At 43.3% G+C, this 17,429-nt stretch overlaps 1 protein-coding gene across 1 annotated transcript in view; it reads right to left on the bottom strand.

The window, feature by feature from the left end:
• The window catches only part of LOC147698895 (T-lymphocyte activation antigen CD86-like), a 160,315-nt gene that overhangs the window by 52,301 nt on the left and 90,585 nt on the right, over nt 1-17,429 (bottom strand). The window contains exon 5 of the mRNA XM_086936288.1: nt 1,637-1,786. Within this exon, the coding sequence (XP_086792414.1) occupies nt 1,637-1,786 (150 nt within the window). The remainder of the gene's footprint in view (nt 1-1,636; nt 1,787-17,429) is intronic.

Genomic DNA, 17,429 nt, shown 5'->3' on the forward strand with positions numbered 1-17,429 from the left:
GTCACATTGCAGAAATGAGACTTCCTCCGGGTAAAATCACTATTGCGGGATCACCGCAAGAAAGTAAACTAACCAATGCGCAAGTGGTTTTTGTTTGCGCCAATTTCGAATTTGCACTTTTTTTTAGCATGAGAAGCGTTCTCCTCACCAAAATGGAAGTTGGGACATATTTCAAGCTAAAAAACAGTGCATAATGCTGGAGCCGGCAGTTTGTATAATAAAACTTATGTTTTTTGCAGTTGCACATATTTCCTACAAAGGAAATTACAAAATGTTTGCTAAACAACTAACAACCCCTATACAGTCAGCCTGTGTCTAAAGCTCATGAAAGTTCCATGTGCGTGCACAGCATGGGAACAGCAGTCATAGCGTCTACACCGACCTTCTCCAAACCCGCGCAACATGGAGCCCTAAACTGAGCTACAAACTCCATTTTGTACAGTTTTGTGCTCTAGTGAAACTGCAAGCTGTGATGCCACTTGCAATGATAATTTAATAAGAGGGCGGATCCCCAAACATTTTTCACATTGGTCACCAAACAGATGGCCATCATTTTTAGTTTTTTTATTTTGAAAGTTTTGTATAGCGCGAACTAGACCCTCACGGGTATCAGAGTGCTTTACAGGGTAGAAAGTAAAACAGAATAAGTATGGAACAAATGTAGGTGAGTCTCATACAAAAAAGTAAATAATACCAACTAGCAAATATATAACAGGTAGATATAAAGAGTTCAGGTATATTTAGCTATGAGAATGCTTTGAATTAAGGGTCCAAAATCATTCTTGGTGGAGAGGAAACTCCATTACCATTCTCTGTCCACCTTCACTATGGACCACCTGCTCAATTTTGATTTGGACGTACCATACTTTGACAACAACAGAGACTGCTCCATCTTCCCAGAGGGCAAACTTCTCCGGCGGCCTAGCAGCGTAAAGACCATCAGAAATTTGGGGGCTTATTACCAAGGGGGGCGATAGGCACTTATCGCCGATTTAGCGGCCGTTTTCGGCCGCTAAGCGGCAATAATTCTATTACCCTATTAGCAAGCTGTCGCTAACTGATGTTAGCGACAGCTTTTAGGCGATAGAGAGCGGTTTGGGGCCCTATTTAGCGATAAATATCGCTACTTGTTGGTAATATGCCCCTTGGTTCTATGTCTGCCCACCAAATTTGATGCACAAACATATAGCTGTTTTTCAATGCCTGTTACCACCAGGAAAAAACATGGCAGCATAGGGCACTGAAAAGTGCTCCATGCCACCCTCAACATGGGAGGAAACTCCCATGGCGAGAAGCGCATTTTTTTTCTATATTCAAAATTCGCAACTTTGGCGTAGGGTTCCGTCATGTTTGACTGCGCCACACGGCAAAGTTATAATGCACTGGCTAGAGCTGCCTGTCAATGCTTGAAATACCTGCCGGCACGATGGACATATTTCAATACTTGGCAGTGGGACCCTCCGTCAGGGCGACGGAGTAATTTAATCTGTCGCCCTGGCAGAGGACAGCTCAACCGCCAAATAATTAAATGAGCCCTAAGTCTTTCCTTGATAGGGTAAAAAAATCCACGTTTATCAAAAAGCTGCTATAATGGTGAGTCAACCAATGGTGTGCATGTAGTTCAAGAGTAACTCACCTGCATCAGTGGAGGCATGTTTGCGCTTTTTTCTCCTCTTCGCATAGAAAATAGAACCTGCGACACCGGTAAGTATAATAACCCCAACAACACAGACACCGATGACTGCCTTTGATCCGTGGGAGGAATGAATTACTTCATCTTCTAGTCCTGGAAAAAAAAATAGGCATACTTAGAAATTATTTACTCATATTGGCAATGAGGTTCACCCAATGAAATGTAAAATACTCCTATTTAGATAGTACTAGTAGGGCTGGCTTTAGCATTGGTGGTACCCAGGGCGACAATCTCATCTAGCACCCTCCCACCCACCATACCAAATGATGCACTATTTTCCTTTAGTGTTGTCCATGCCACACCCAACCCTCCCCCCCCCCCCCCCAACTATGTACCTGCTATATCATTACAATGTCAATTGGCCCATTTGTGTCCATCGTTCTGTCTCCAGAGCTCTCAGTCGGATGGTTGGTACGAGCTCCAGACTGTCCCTAACAGAAAGGACAGTTGGGATGGGATGGATGATGGAGTGTGGAACGAGGGCTGCTCTAGTGTCAGGCACTGCTCTTAGTCTCTCACCCAGAAGTCTCAATCATACCCTGTCCTCAGCACCCATCCACATTCTGAACACAGACACCCAGAAGTGATTCATAAGCTGTAGGCGCTATACAAGATTCAAGTGTTTCACGAAAAGCAAAACTGAAAGCAAAATTACAGAAACACAATATCGTGGGCAAGGAAGAATTCTTGGTGGCCAGGAGCACACATACCATGAAACATGAATTAACATGAGCGGAGCACAGAAAGAGACTGCATCACTGGCCTGGATTACATTCAGGGTACCTGAACTCGTTGCTGAGAAACAGGTCAGAGTGTTTCATTTGTAAAGTTAAGGACTTGACTACAGGGCCCGTAAGGACATGTTTTAATGCCAGTCTGTAAGTACTGCTGGCGCGGACCACTGGTAGGCCTTGCCCTGCATGGCCAGAGATGTAAAAGTAAACGCTTCATTTATATGTGTTTTTATGTGCTTTAAGTCATATGATACGGTTGGCAAGTCTCTGTACGGGGGAAGCCTAACTAGAAATCATTTCTGAGAAGCGTGGCCTATTTAATTGCTGGCATGGCTTAAAACATTTGATCTAGAATCCTGTTCTTCTGACAGAGTGCCACCTGATTTTTCTGAAGCTGCATCCTGTTATATAACACAGAAACGAACATGTGTCTAAAGAAGCCATGACCGATTTGGCTTTGCTGATGCTTATTTGCAGTATCATATAAATGAGTAACACCATTGACCATGTTGTGAATAACTAGAATTGAAAATATTTTAATTCTGAAAATGTAAAATTCTGAAGTAAACATTAATTAGTAAGTTGTGTGGCAGTGAATCAGTAACTCCAGGTCTTCCTTCTCCATCACTGCCCTCTGCATTGTCTCTTTTTGTTGTACACTGAGGGCCAAATTTATCATTCTATTGCGTTACCTTAGCGCCGTGCAACGAAGCGCATGGGTGACCCAACAATAAAGTCAGATTTATCAAGCCATGCAAGGTAAGCCGCGCACGGCCACCTTGCGTGGCCCTGAGTTGCTTAATAAATCCAGACTAACACAAGCAGCGCAAATCGCTGCGTTACTCTTCCCTAGGGCGGCGTTCCATGGGTGCAGCGTTAGTGGTCCCACTCATCTACCCTTGGATTTTGGTGCATTCCCAGATTTATCATTAGTGGTAGACCTAGGATTGAGTCAAAATGCTACGCCTCCCCAGGTGAGGCATAACAAGGAGAATGATCTATATTTCATATTTGTTTCCTTTTTCAACATGTGCTGCATTCTGCAACAGACATAGACAGAGGACAATGCCTCTGATGATTGTTTTTGTGCAGGATGCACAAAAACACTCCTGTCTGCAATGCAGGGGCACCTGCGTTGGCGCTAGCACAAGGAAAGGACAAGAACGCGCCATATGATGTTAAATACAGAACATCCTGCCCTTTCCCTTTCATGCAGCCCAGCAAGGTGGCTTGTAACGCTGCGTGAAATAATGAGAAATCTTCTCCTGAGACCCTTTTTCTCCCCACATCTTTCTGAAATCCCTCACCTACATTTCTCACACATCATCATAATCACTGTAATTTTGATGCTGCTGGTCACACAGAAGATGACATAAGGTGAACAATCATTAGCGTACTAAGGCCGCCTCCAAGCGTGCAGACATTGCGCAACTCCTTAACAAGTGAGAACTTAAATGGATTTTGAAAACTAGAAGTATTCGTACAGGCCTCAACCTTCTGGAGGATTGAACATCATTAATCTAACTGTTACCGTTTTTAACTTCTGCTAAATGTGTGCTTTTCATCACAGACATGCTATATTTTCACTGCCCAGCTATGTTGGGTTGTATATGTCTAAGGTGCCTTTTTCAATGTTAAAACTGTTTTTGGGTACATCGTCACATATGTAAAATGCATTCTCTGGCACAAAGTCTTTGATGAAGTGGTCAACATATTGACCCAGTGGTTCCAGAATAGAGCCACAGCCTGGAACGATGGGACGACCCGGTGGCTTGTCCTGGCATTTATGAATTTTGGGAAGAGTGTAAATTACTGGTGTACGTGGTGATGTTATGTTTAGGAATTTGTGTTAATTTCGGCTAAGAAAAACATGTTATAGCCTTCATTTGTGACTTGAAGGATGACTTTTTGTAATTCCCTAGTGGGATTGGTAGGCAGCCTGCAGTAATGATCTGTATTTGCCAGCTGCCTCAGGATCTCATTCTTATATTGGTCTTTTTCTTGCGGAACTATCCCTCCCCCTTTGTCTGCAGGTTTGATAACAAGTGTGGAGTTGGTCTTCAATTCAAAGACGTACACCATGTACCACATACACCAGTAATTTACACTCTTCCTAAAATTCTTAAATGCCAGGGCAAGTCACCGGGTCATCTCATCTTATCAGGCTGTGGATCTATTCTGGAACCACTGGGTCAATATGTTGTCCAGTTCATCAAAGACTTTGTGCCAGAGACAGCATGTTACATACGTGACAGTATGACCATGATCAACTTAATTGATGAACGTCCATTCGACTCCTCATCCGACACACTGTGTACGTTAGATGTGGAGTCTCTCTATACCAACATTCCCCAAATTGACTCACTCCTGGTTTTTGATCGAGTCCTTAACCAGCGACCTAGGCCCCATGCTGTACCTACCATTATTATACATTAACTCTTGGAAATTTGTCTAACTAGGAATTTCTTCATGTTTGATGATCAATTTTACCAGCAGGTGAAGGGTACGTCTATGGGGGCAGTTTTTGCCCCAAATCTAGCCATACTTTACATGTACAACCTGGAAACCAACTGCATACTGTCATCTATGAACCCATTCCTCAACGGGATTTCTATGTGGAAAAGATACATAGATGATGTTTTGATGATCTGGCAGGATTCTGAAACAACTTTGTCGCATTTTCTTCATTGGCTCAATAACAATTGTGACAGACTCAACTTTACTTTGACACACAATGAGTCCACCATCCTATTTTTTGACTTAAATATACAGCACAAAGATGGGATATTAATCACAAGTTTATTCAGGAAGCTGACAGAGAGGAAGACACTCTCAAGATATGACAGTTATCATCCGCAAGCCCTGAGGGACTCACTACCTTACTTGCAGTTCCTCCATATTAGAAGGAACTGCACACTGAAGGAGGACTACTTTCTTGAAGCTAAAGTCCTTAGTAATGGGCTGACATTGAGGTGGTACCCAGGCAGGCTGGTTCAAAACTCCCTTAAAAGAGCACAGTACTGCCACAGGGATACACTTTTGGAACCTAGAGAAAAACGACCCCAAAACCACATGGTCTGTGTGAGCACCTTTTCACCTGTAGCACACTCTATCAGGGAGAGCGTCATTAAACATTGGGGGGTCCTGAATGTAGGAATACTACATTTAGAACGCCCCTTATTCGCATTTCGCAAAGCAAAAAACATCATAGACCACATAGTGCATGCAGCATTACCTTCCATCAAGAGCACAGGTCCCCTTAATGAACTCTGGGGCATCCCGCCGCTAACAGGTCATGCTAAATATGGTGATTGTATTGCCTGCCAGTTTACAATAGATGGAAAAGAATTTATATTTGACAAAATTAAGATGAATTGAAAACATTTTCGAATTGTAATACAAACAATGTAATCTACGCAATTCTGTGCCCGTTTAACAAGATTTACATTGGTCAAACAACGCAAAAGGCAAGAATGCGGACCTGCCAGCATTGCAGCCGAATATGCTGCAACACTTTGAGTGCATCATTGGTGGAACATTTTCATGCTGCTGTTTCACACCCATAACAACCGCCCTAATCCTTTCTTTTAGCACTGGCCCAGGAACCGCAATCTGCACCTTACGTTAGACTGGATTATTGTCGTTGCTATCCGGTAAACGCGTGCAATTTTCAAACAGCGGCCGGTATTTCCTCAACTGCATGAGCAATGTCGCTGCCTGGATGAAAAACAACTGCCTCCAACTCAACAAAGACAAAACCAAATTTCTTATCTTTGGCAAAAATCACTCGCCCTGGGATGCCTCTTGGTGGCCCTCTGAACGTGGCCTCCCACCAACCCTTGCTGATCATGCCAAGAACCTCGGGTTCATCCTGGGCACCAATCTCTCCATTAGCAGACAGGTCAATTATGTCTCCTCATCATACTTCCACATCCCATGAATGGTACGCTAAATTTGCAAGTGGATCTCACTGAACAGCAGATGAATGTTCCCCCATGCTCTTATCACAAGTAGACGCGATTTGGAAAAGCCCTCTACTTCGGAATCCCAGGCCATGTCTTACGCTGACTCCAAACCACCCAGAACTCTGTTGTCATACTCATCCTGAACATCCCATGAATTTTATCACGTCTCTTCACACCTCAACAATCTCCACTGGCTTCCAGTCCAGGAAAAAAGTAAGTTCAAACAACTCACCCATGCCTACAAAGCTCTACACAACACTGGTACAGCTTATCTCAACCACTGACTCAACTTCTAACAACCCACCACACACCTTTGATCTTCATCCCAGGCTAGAGCACACCTTCCTCCCATCAAGAGGACCAGACGCAGAGGACGCTCCTTCTCATACCTTGCAGCTAAGACCTGGAACGACCATCATCCTGGACCCTAAAAATTCATAAAAATACAATTTACTTCTATGAATTGTTGTCGTATTTCTTAAGTGTGGTATAGATTTCTTATTTTGTTCTTTGGTGCTGTTAAATGTTTTACACTAGTTCCTTTGTTCAAGCCTTGCAGCTCAAAGCCACAGCTACCCAGGGTTGAGCTTAAGCGTGTACAAATGAGCCTGACTGGACCCAAGGCAGTTTTTGTTAGTGTGTTCCACTTCAAAGCTTCCCTTCCATACCATGTGGTACACCCAAATCCTCAAACCCCCATCTGGGAAATGCTCCTATAGAGATTGTAATTGTGCTCAACAGGGGTAAGGCAGTATAATGTTGTGTCATTCTTGAGCTTTTGGGGTGCGTTTTTAATACTTCTACGATTTCAAAAAGCATAGGACTCTGCTTTCTGCAGCCATGCATAATACCTTTTTAGGTCTCGCTCGAGACCTATTGTGATTAAGTCGGCTCTCAAGGGACGTAGACAGGGGCACGCGCGGCGATTTCACAGCGTGGACGCGCATGCCCCGCCCCCCTGAGCCGTGCACATCTCCAGAAGCCGATTGCCAGGGTCAGCCATGCCTCTCCAGTCACACGCGCGCACACACACTGCATACACGCACGCGCACACAAACACACACGCTGACACACAGGTGCCAAGCCCCCCAAGTCCCACTTACCGCCTCAGCCGCCTCTACTGACTTCTGCTGCCATCCACTTTGTGAGAGTGGGCACGGGCTGCTCCAAAAGACGGAAGTCCCGCCCCACGACTGCCGTGAGCGTGCACATCCCGAGACCGGAAGTTCGGGAGAGTGCACGCTCACGGCTTGTTCCAGGTTGCGCTGTACTCTGCTGCCTCCATGTAGGTTTGCGTTATACATGTACCCCATGCATACATTGGTGATTTTGGATGATAAACAGTACTCTGATTGCTCCTGCTTCTCACTCAACTCCGTAGTTTGTTTTATAAACTTCACTACAACTTTTGTGCATACAGCGTTTTCCAGGTACAAAAAAACAAAAGCAGCATGAGACTGCCGTGAGCGTGCACATCCCGAGACCGGAAGTTCGGGAGAGTGCACGCTCACGGCTTGTTGTGAATTGCATTCGAACCCTGAAATAGGAAGGGATGTTTAAGGAGGACAGGAGGTGCGCTTTGCAGATCTATTTCACAAGTAAAACTGAAAGTTGATGAATAAGGAGGTTTGGTGGTGTAGAGGGCAGAGTGTGCGATGTATGCAGACGTGAGAGAAGAAAAGGCTGCATGCTTTCCATTGGCTTTTATGTTAATACTTATTTTAAGCAACTAAGTATGTCCTACAAATTCATCAGGGTGAGGCTATAGAATGAATCAACATTTCTCACGTCACTCTTTTGTTGCATGGTTCTAATCTTGTAATGTGACATTTCTTCACTTCAGCGGCGTGCCTGTTATCAGTATAAAATACTTCCTTGATGCAATTTCGCTTTGCTTCCATCCCTATTGCCTGCCCCTGATTCTCAACAGCGCCCCCACCCCCAACCTCCCAAAAGAAAAGGCAGGAAACCGAAGTATCATTTAGGCACCTCCAGAGCAGCATGCTCCCTTTAACGCTGCTGCATCTCGTATTATTTCAAAGTGAAACACAATTTGCATGGAGGGCTTGAAACGGAATAAATAAATTCCACAAATAAATAAATACTAAAAAATAAGTGCTGAGAGGTAGTAAGTGGAACAAAATTCATACATAAAATGTTAAGAAGGTCGGAACATTTTATGAGGTGTAAATAATAAAGACAGATCAAAGGGTATATTTTACAGTCTGGGTTGGTGGAATAAACCCTTGTATGAAACTTCTGGAGTGACCCTGAAACTACTTGGGTACTATAATTTAAGAGGCATATGATTGTTTATATTTGAATACATATTTGTATATCCACATAAACATAGAATCCCTGCAGACAGATTCCGCAAAATAAAAAATCGGCAGTTTAAACAGATTAACAGACACAAAAGTCTGCCTCCAGTAGTGCACTGCACTATGCCTTGTACACAGCTGCCCTAACAACCATTTTATTTATGGGCCGAGGGCCCTAAGGCATCTGTACTGCTAATTTAAAAGGGACTGTATGTGGGCGACATGTACTTTACTTTATCTAATGGAGGCAGAAAAGAGCGCGCACCACTCGCATGTGTTTTACATTTCTGCTTTCACTTTTTCCTCCGCGCGCACACGTGCCCACCACTCGCGTGTTTTTTCAAATTTCTGTTTAGCACGCGTGCACACAACTCCCAGGCTTGTTGTACTCCCGTTCATGGCACAGCCGTGTCCTTCGCTCTGCTCCGGCATTACATCAAGTAGATGCTAACCGCTTGCTGGTGGAACATTCCGGTTTTTACTTAAATTCAGCGCCAGCTCCTACTTTAACACTCGTCTACCTGTGTGTCTCTGTGCCTGCCGTGCGTACACTCACGCCATGGGTAAGAAAGTGGCTGTTATCCTGGCCGGCTGCCGCTTGTTAGACGGCACAGAAGTCCATGAGCCTTTGGCGGTTCTGGTCCATCTCAGCACGGCCGGGGCTCAGGTAAGGCCTTGCACTATTGACATACTTGTTATGTGTCTGTTACCATTTTAATTTTTGCACTGCTAGCTCGGCTCCTCTGCCTTTCACATGCCATGCTATCTGTGATCTATGCTATGTATGCAATCTAAGAGTATGGAATCTGTCATGTCATACCAGTAAGGTACACCTTTACTGCATTAAATAACGTACTAAAGATCCTTTCTAAGAAGTAAAAAAAAAAGTTCTTCTGCGCCACACATTGGTAAAAAGATAATTGTCTTTATATACTCTTTTGACTTTTCTTCGAGCCTAGTATCCAAAGTACCATGACACCTTGCATACACTTTGGCTGCCAGTGTTGAAGCACATTGTATTCAAACTTTTATGCTCTGCCCTTAATGCATTTCCCTATCATTACATTCAATCCTCGATTGAGGCATCTTAGATTTTCCTCATCTCTGTTGTTGATTGGCTAATGCTTCAAAAGGAAATATATGTGTGTGGTTTCTTCCTTTCTGTCGCTGCTGTCATAATCTGGAATTTCATGCCTCTGAACCTTGACTCATACCATCCCGTGAGAGCCATAACATTCCTTGAAAGCCATGTTGTTTGCGGCTACAATTAATGCACAAGCCCGTGAAGGTGATGGTTTTTGCACCCTGTAATAGCCTCAAATATAAAAGTTGTGCAGTGTATTTTCTTTTTTACTGAACATCTCATGTGTCCAGCTCCATATGTACAAAGCCTTCCATTTGTCTTTAACCTAATTTTGAAGATGTATATTTGGCTTTTTTGATGCAATAGAATTCCAGTGTTGTGTATTTCACTGTCAAATTCACTGTGACAGAAACCATTTTCTTCTTCCATGACTGTTGCTGGCCACTAAGATACGTGGGAAAAGTCTTTTTTGCTTCTTGTAAGAGTGGTGTTCAAACTTGAAGACTTAATAGAGGAAAGGGAAGTTTAGTTCAAAGAAATTCAATAAGATGTTTCTACTAAATATCCTGCTAATGGAGTTGATAGATTCTCCAGATAATGAGACAGGTGAGCAACCAATTGGATGACACTTACCTGACTTGCGATTGTAAAGCCCTAAAGATACCAATTTCCTCTGAACCGATCATGGCCATAGCTTTCTAAATGTTGTGCTGAGGATAGAAAGGTTTAAGCCTTTTTACTCTTCAATAAACCATAAGATGAGCAGAGACCAGCAACTAGCTCAGTTTGTGCTTTGATATGCACACATTTGGAATTTCCTAACTCAGTAGCGAAGGAAAGTACTCATTTTATTAAAGACATAGAGACAAGCATTGTACATTCTTTTCTTGCTATTTATTTTTATTTAGTAAATTTGAAAGAAAAAACTACTACCGATAATACTCTTCCTCTGAACAGGAAAGGACAACATGGAGAAAGGATCCTCTAATGCTAAACGAGCATTTGCAATGCAATCGGTCTCGCATTTACGCAAGTTTAAGCAAATGGCATTGTAAATTACAATGCCTTTTATTTATGTTTTTAAAACGAAAACAAAAATAAAAGGCATTGTTGTTTGCAATGTCAATACCTCAAACTTGCGTAAATGCGAGACCTATTGCATTGCAAATGCTTGTTTATCTTTAGATCTTAATTCTCTAAGCTTAGTTACAAGCTGTGCTCCCCCTAGCCGTGCACTAGTGTGCTCTCTGGCCCCCATTTTGAAGGTGCATTTATTGGGCCTGTCTGCACTCGAAGAAAAATTGGAAATGGCCCTGCAAACATTGGAGCCCAAAGCACTGAGAGAGATGCTCCCACAGTGCGCTGCAGGAATATAAAGGTGAGTGTGCGAAGGACAGGGCCATGCAAATTAACTATTTAGTGATAACAGCATCCCCCAGTACTTTACAAACTCACTTGCTTTTGCAACAGTGCATATGGACTGGAAACGTGAGGTGCCAAAGAAAATTAAGCGTATTTGAGTTTATACACAAATCACCAGACAGTCCATATTAACAAGGTCCGGGGTACCCGTCCTGCTTTTTTGCTGCGATAACTGGTCTTCAGATATCAGTCTCCAGAGTCGTTTTGCCTTGTTCAAACATTTCATCACTGGGTAAAAAGGTTCCTGTTCTTGAGTCTCTTGTCAGTCACAGAAGTAAAGAGGAGCAGAAGGTCCCAGAAGTCCTTTCTGATTTCCCTGGCAGTCTGTAGGCCAGTCTTTTGTCCATATTTCTCCCTTGTTGGTCTTGATGCCCAAGAGTAGTCAGAGGTCTTTAGGGCTCTCTGATGGCTCTCCCTTTTGGTTAAGTTTCCTTTATTGTAGGCAGGGCCAGAAAGGCCTCTTATTGCACTGGGCATTTCCCTGGTGGGCTGGGGCACATGCAACCTGTTTTGAAAGTCCAGGCAGTTCCTTGTGCCTCTGTCACTTTCCCCAGCTCCTGAGGTTAAGGGGCGTTTTAAGGCATGGACAAAGTGGGCACTGTCCCAACCTTTTCAGGGGGTCCCCTGATAGTGCCAGCTCTGTTCTACAGACAGTAAAGTCCTGATGACTTTGAATGATTCTTAAATATAGCTTGTTATAAATTGGGGACCCGATTCACAAAGGTAAACTGAGACGAGAATATAACTTTACAATTGTGTGGTATTTACAGAGGGCATTTACGAGTAGTAAAGTATTTGTCTTAAGTTTATTTGAGTCCAAAACTGAGGCAGAAGTCTAACTTTACAACTCATAAATGCCCTTTGTGAATACCGAAAGTTATAAAGTTAGGCTTACATCTCAGTTTACCTTTGTGAATCGGGCCTGTTGTGTTTATGTTTTTCACCACCATGCCACACCCATAAAAATGTTTCTTTTAGATCAAAAGAGGACCTCACTAATGAAAATTGGGAGTGGGTCACAGAGTTTATTTGCAATGACATTAGAGAGCTGCTGCAGTATTACACTATTCAAACCACACATACCAGCCCATGAATATTAGATGTAAACACATTTAGAATTTAGGCGTGTGCCTGTGCACTGTCAATGACCTGGCAAAAGAGAGAATAAAATAGTTGTAATGGGATCATGAATTCGAAGCTATACTGAACAGAAAATACGTTTGGCCCAAGGCCCTCAAAATTCTTAAGATGTCTCTGATTGGAGCAGCCACTGAAAGGCTTAAGAGAGATAGAAAAAGAGGGAAGGAAAGTGATGAGAGGGAGAAGAGATGATGAATGGATGGAAAGACCCTTCATTGTCTCCTCGTTCACTGGCCTGAAAGGAAACACAGAGGGCTTTCAGGGCTTTGGCAGATCTACTGTAGCGCCCCGCCATAGAGCTAACAACACTGACCTATATTGATAAGGGCTAGACCCCTCTCTCATGCCTGCTTAGGATTCACACCATCTGGTTGAGGTGATACCAGTCGGATAGCAAGTGCATGCAGTTAAGGCAATCCTAATAGGGCAAAAGGCACTTGCTCTCAAAATAGCCTCTTTAAAGCACAACCTCTACTCTCCTCTTCGGCCGCAATTACCTCATAGTTGACGGCATTCTCCCTCCATCAGCTCCAGTGGTGGCTCGTCCGCTAAGGCGGAGGAGCGTCGCCACACTGCTCGTTGAGCAGTGCAAAAGAAAAAGAAAATGATCATCACAAGATGTTATTATCATTTTATTTCTCTGTGCTACTCAAAACCATGTTAGGTGCGGGATGGGAAAGGCTCTCTGCCATCAGAGGGAGCAGGAGTGGTTTGCACTTCCTTAGTATGCATGACAGCTTGGCCGGCTCTCTGGGGCCGGCCAGACAGTCATTCACACTCAGCATTATCTCTACTGGGCTGTGTTGCACAGTCCAGTGGAGATTGAGTTGGAATTTGAGTTTAAAATATTTCTTAAGCGCGCGTACACCTGACGGTTACATGGCGCTGATTGAGCTGGATCCCTGAAGCTTCAGTGAAGGGAGGGTGGAAAGGGGGGGAATTAAGAAGGGAAAGCTTGTGTAAAGAGGAAAGTTTTCAAGGCCTTGCGAAAGAATGTGTATTGGGAAAGAGATCTCGAATGAACCAGGAGGGAATTCCAAAAGGTGGGGGCGAGTGTGGAAAATTTGGAGCCACTCCACTTTTTACGTTTGAATCTGGGGACTAAGAGCAGTTGTTGGGTGGAGGAACGCAGCTCCCTGGGGGGGACATAGGAGTGAATTGAGGAAGTGATGAAGGCAGGGGGTGAGCCTGCGCGGGTGTTGAAGATGATGCATCCTAGTTTAAACTGGGCTCGTTCTCGAATGGGGAGCCAATGGAGAGTCTTGAGGAGGGGAGTAACATGGTGAGACTTGGATAAATTGAAGACAAGGCGAGCCGCCTGGTTTTGGACTAGTTGGAGGCGGCGCAAGCTGTAGGCGGGCATGCCACAATAAAGGGCATTGCCGTAGTCCAGGCGGGAGATCACCATTGCAAGGATTATGAGTTTGAGAGCTGGGTAGGAGAAGAACCGAGAGACTTTGCGGATAGTGCGAAGGGAGTGAAAAGATGAGGACACCATAGAGCTGACTTGAGAGTGGAGTGAGAGTTGGTCATCTAGTTTGAAGCCGAGGTTTTTTACAGAAGAATAGGGGGTTGGGGGAGCACCTAGAGAGGGGGGCCAGAAAGAGGAAGACCAGGGACTGGAGCTACCACCTGTCAGCACCAGCTCCGTTTTGTCGGGGTTGAGCTCAGTGGCGGCTGGTGAAATTTGAAAGTGGTGGGCTGGAAATTTTTGGCGTCGAATGGCGTGCGAGCGCAGCGAGCGAGCCCGAACCACCTAAACCACCTAAGGAGGGTTCGGGGGGGTTCTCCCCCCGAGAAAATTTTGAAAAATTAGCAGCCAAATGGTGGATTTTCAAGACTTTCAAGCCATTGTGCTCAACAGAAACAGGCCACTGCCTCCCCTAAAACTATCATCAGTTCCAAGGCCTCATGAATAAACCATTCTAAATTGCAATAAACCACAATTAATTTTAACAATGTTGCATAAATAGGTTGGATCTGGCTACTTGAGATAAAATGGCATTCAAGGTAGCCCATCAGAGTAAAATGCCTACTTTTTCCACATATAATTGAATCTCATATTGGTTAGTGTTCATTTTTTGGAACTCAGTAGCATGCATAAGTTAACAATCATGGCCTAGATGTATCAAGCCGTTTGCGATTCGCAAAGGCCGGAATTTGCAGAATTCTGGCGTTTGCGTATCGCAAACTGTATTTTTGCATGCAACAACAATTCGCAAAATAAGGAATCACAAAAATTAGCGATTCCTTATTTTTCTTTAGCATTTAAGGAATCACAATTTTGCGATTCCTTAAATGCTATGTATGTAGCATTTTGGAATTGTGAATTTAGGTTAAGAAATCGCAAATTACCACCAACTTGTAGTTGGTGGTAATTTGCGACTTCTTTTAAAAATGCACAATTTGGCATTTGTGAAGGTGGCATGAGAGGCACATACATGCCCATCAGCATGCTTCCAGAAATCCACCTTATGTACGTTTAGACAGAGACCGTCCAACTCTTTCAACAGGAACTGGAATGAGGCACAAGCACAACACCTTAAATAACGTCAAACTCATCTATCTAATCTTTTAATACACCCAGCACATGCCCTGCCACTTGTATTTTGGAGACTAGTGGGCCTTTCTGAGTGTAGTTTAGTTGGAAGAAGGGATGCTACTGTAATTGACAATCACAGTATCTGGGATAAAGTTAAACCTACAGCAATATACTCGGCCACATTAATTACAACCCAGACTGCGCCAACAAGGCCCCAAGAGAGGCCTGGGCTGTCAGAAGCATTAACGCTTACACGTGCCCAGCCCAGTACCTCATGAACCAGATCCAAAACAGGTTATTAGAAAGCTTTTACAACGTGTCAGAGAATTATTCAGCAGCAGCCGAGGTGGTGGTTTTTCAGGCGCCTCATTAAAAATGCTTTCCTTTTAACAGTGTATAAAATCAAGTATGCATTATATTTCTCACGTTTCACTACATTTCTACTAAATAATAATAATTAAGAACAAGCAATGGCATAGCCAAGAGGTCTCGCCTTTGGGACCATATATAAGTGTTTAGCCATGCAACAGTTGATGTTGTTGCACCAGGGATATTGTGCTGAATAACTAAACACTTATAAAGTCCCAAAGGTGAGACCTATTGGCTATGCCAATGCTTGTGTGTAATGTCTTTGTTGTTGTTTAGATACATAAACAGCAAACACATTCATGTTGCACTATAAGCATACCCAGAAGCATATACAGACAAAATGTAGAGAGATATGCAGTGAGACAATACACAAATGGCAACATGCAAACACAGGTGGTTGTCAATGGATGCGCTGATGGCTGTTAAGAGGAATACGTAGTTAAAGAGACTGTTGGATGACTGTATGTGCATATTATGGTGGATCGGTGTTAATCACATAAGTAGCTTGTTGCACATGCGAACATATGGGTGAACAGCCGGGTGTTAGAGGATGGATCAATGCGCAGCTAAGAGTGGATGGATATGTGCTTGGTTGAAGGTGGTTCAGGGATGAATAGGTATGGCTGGATATACAACTTTACGCAGATCCATGTGGATAACTGAGCAGGATAAGTGTGCGTTCAAGGGTGGTTGGGCCAAAGATTAAGTGAGTGCATAGCTGGGGGCATGGGTAGGGGTAGGATGTGTGGATGTAATTGCATAGGTGAATGGAGGAATGCATAAGAGTGGGAGTGGATGCCTCCAACAACATTTAAATTAAAAGAGTCATGGTTTGCTCGTGACATTCTAAACATAAAAAATTGGGACCCATAGAGGATTAGTGTTGAATTAGTAAAGTATATGAAACATGCAAGTACATTTTAAGTAGTGGATAGGTTAGTCAGTTATTTGGATTTGGAATGATAGCACGCAGAAGGATATAGGAGGAAAAAAGGTTTGTATTTACAGCACAGGATCACAAAATGGGAACTCTCTTAAAATCATGTAAGTGTGCAATAAGTGGTCTTAAAACAGGCACAAAAACGAAATAGCAATTGATTCATAAAATATAGTAGCATGCCTTAGGGAACAAAGGTGGAGCAAGTCAAGACCCACATACGCGCCCAGTCTACTGAGGAGATGCCAATATGGTGAGAGGGTATGCGTGCTGGAAGGGATTCGTGATAAAGGACATTTATCCACGATCGTGCTGGCAGGATGGTGTTTTATTCACATCATTTGAACACTTACAGCAATGTGCAAGAAATGTTTACTCAGTCACCTGGCTGTCATTGGATTCCACATTAAACGTATGTGTCACCGCTATACAGGTATTAACGTTGTATGCTGAGTACAGTAATGAGGACTTCTAGTCTGCATATTTAAATGAAATCACTGTGAAGGCAGCTGAAATCTGCAAAAGATGCTTTTTCAGTGACACTCTTTATACAAAACCCTTAATTAATCTTGAGAGATCACCACCAGTACTACACAACATAACACCCATTTGTGTCGTTCAGGAACAGTTAAAGCATGTCTGGAGTCCTATAAGTTATTTTTTCAAGCATTGCAATCTGTATCCATTTTACCTTTATCTTTCATTGACATCTTTATTTTTTTCATTGACAAATATGTAATATCTAATGTTTTTCACAGTGCTGCTTCAGCTGGTTTTGCAGCCATTGTACTGTAATTGCCGAGGGCCTCGTAGTTAAGTGAGTGAAGCATGTGGTCCGCCTCATTAGAAGTAAAGGCTGCAGTACCCCTACTGAGATTCAAACAGTTTACACATAAACCCCCAACAAATGTGCATTACCGGGACGGATAGCCACACATATATGCTAATGCATACATACACGTGCTCACCATGTGCATTAAGTGCGACGCATACAACATGTGGTTAAATACTCATAGCTGCCAAGGTTTCAGATTGCCATGTGTGACATTTTCATAATTTCTGTGAAATTATGAGTGACATTTCAACAACTATGAGTGACACTTTCTCGCGAGCTAAAATCATCCAATGAAGACAAGGGAAACTTCGAAATATCAGAAATTACAGCCATATGAGCAACAAGAAACTCCAAGAAGTTCTTGAAACTGCTGCAGAGCACCAGAAA

The sequence above is a fragment of the Lissotriton vulgaris genome, chromosome 8, assembly GCF_964263255.1.
Source record: "Lissotriton vulgaris chromosome 8, aLisVul1.2, whole genome shotgun sequence".
NCBI lineage: Eukaryota > Metazoa > Chordata > Amphibia > Caudata > Salamandridae > Lissotriton > Lissotriton vulgaris.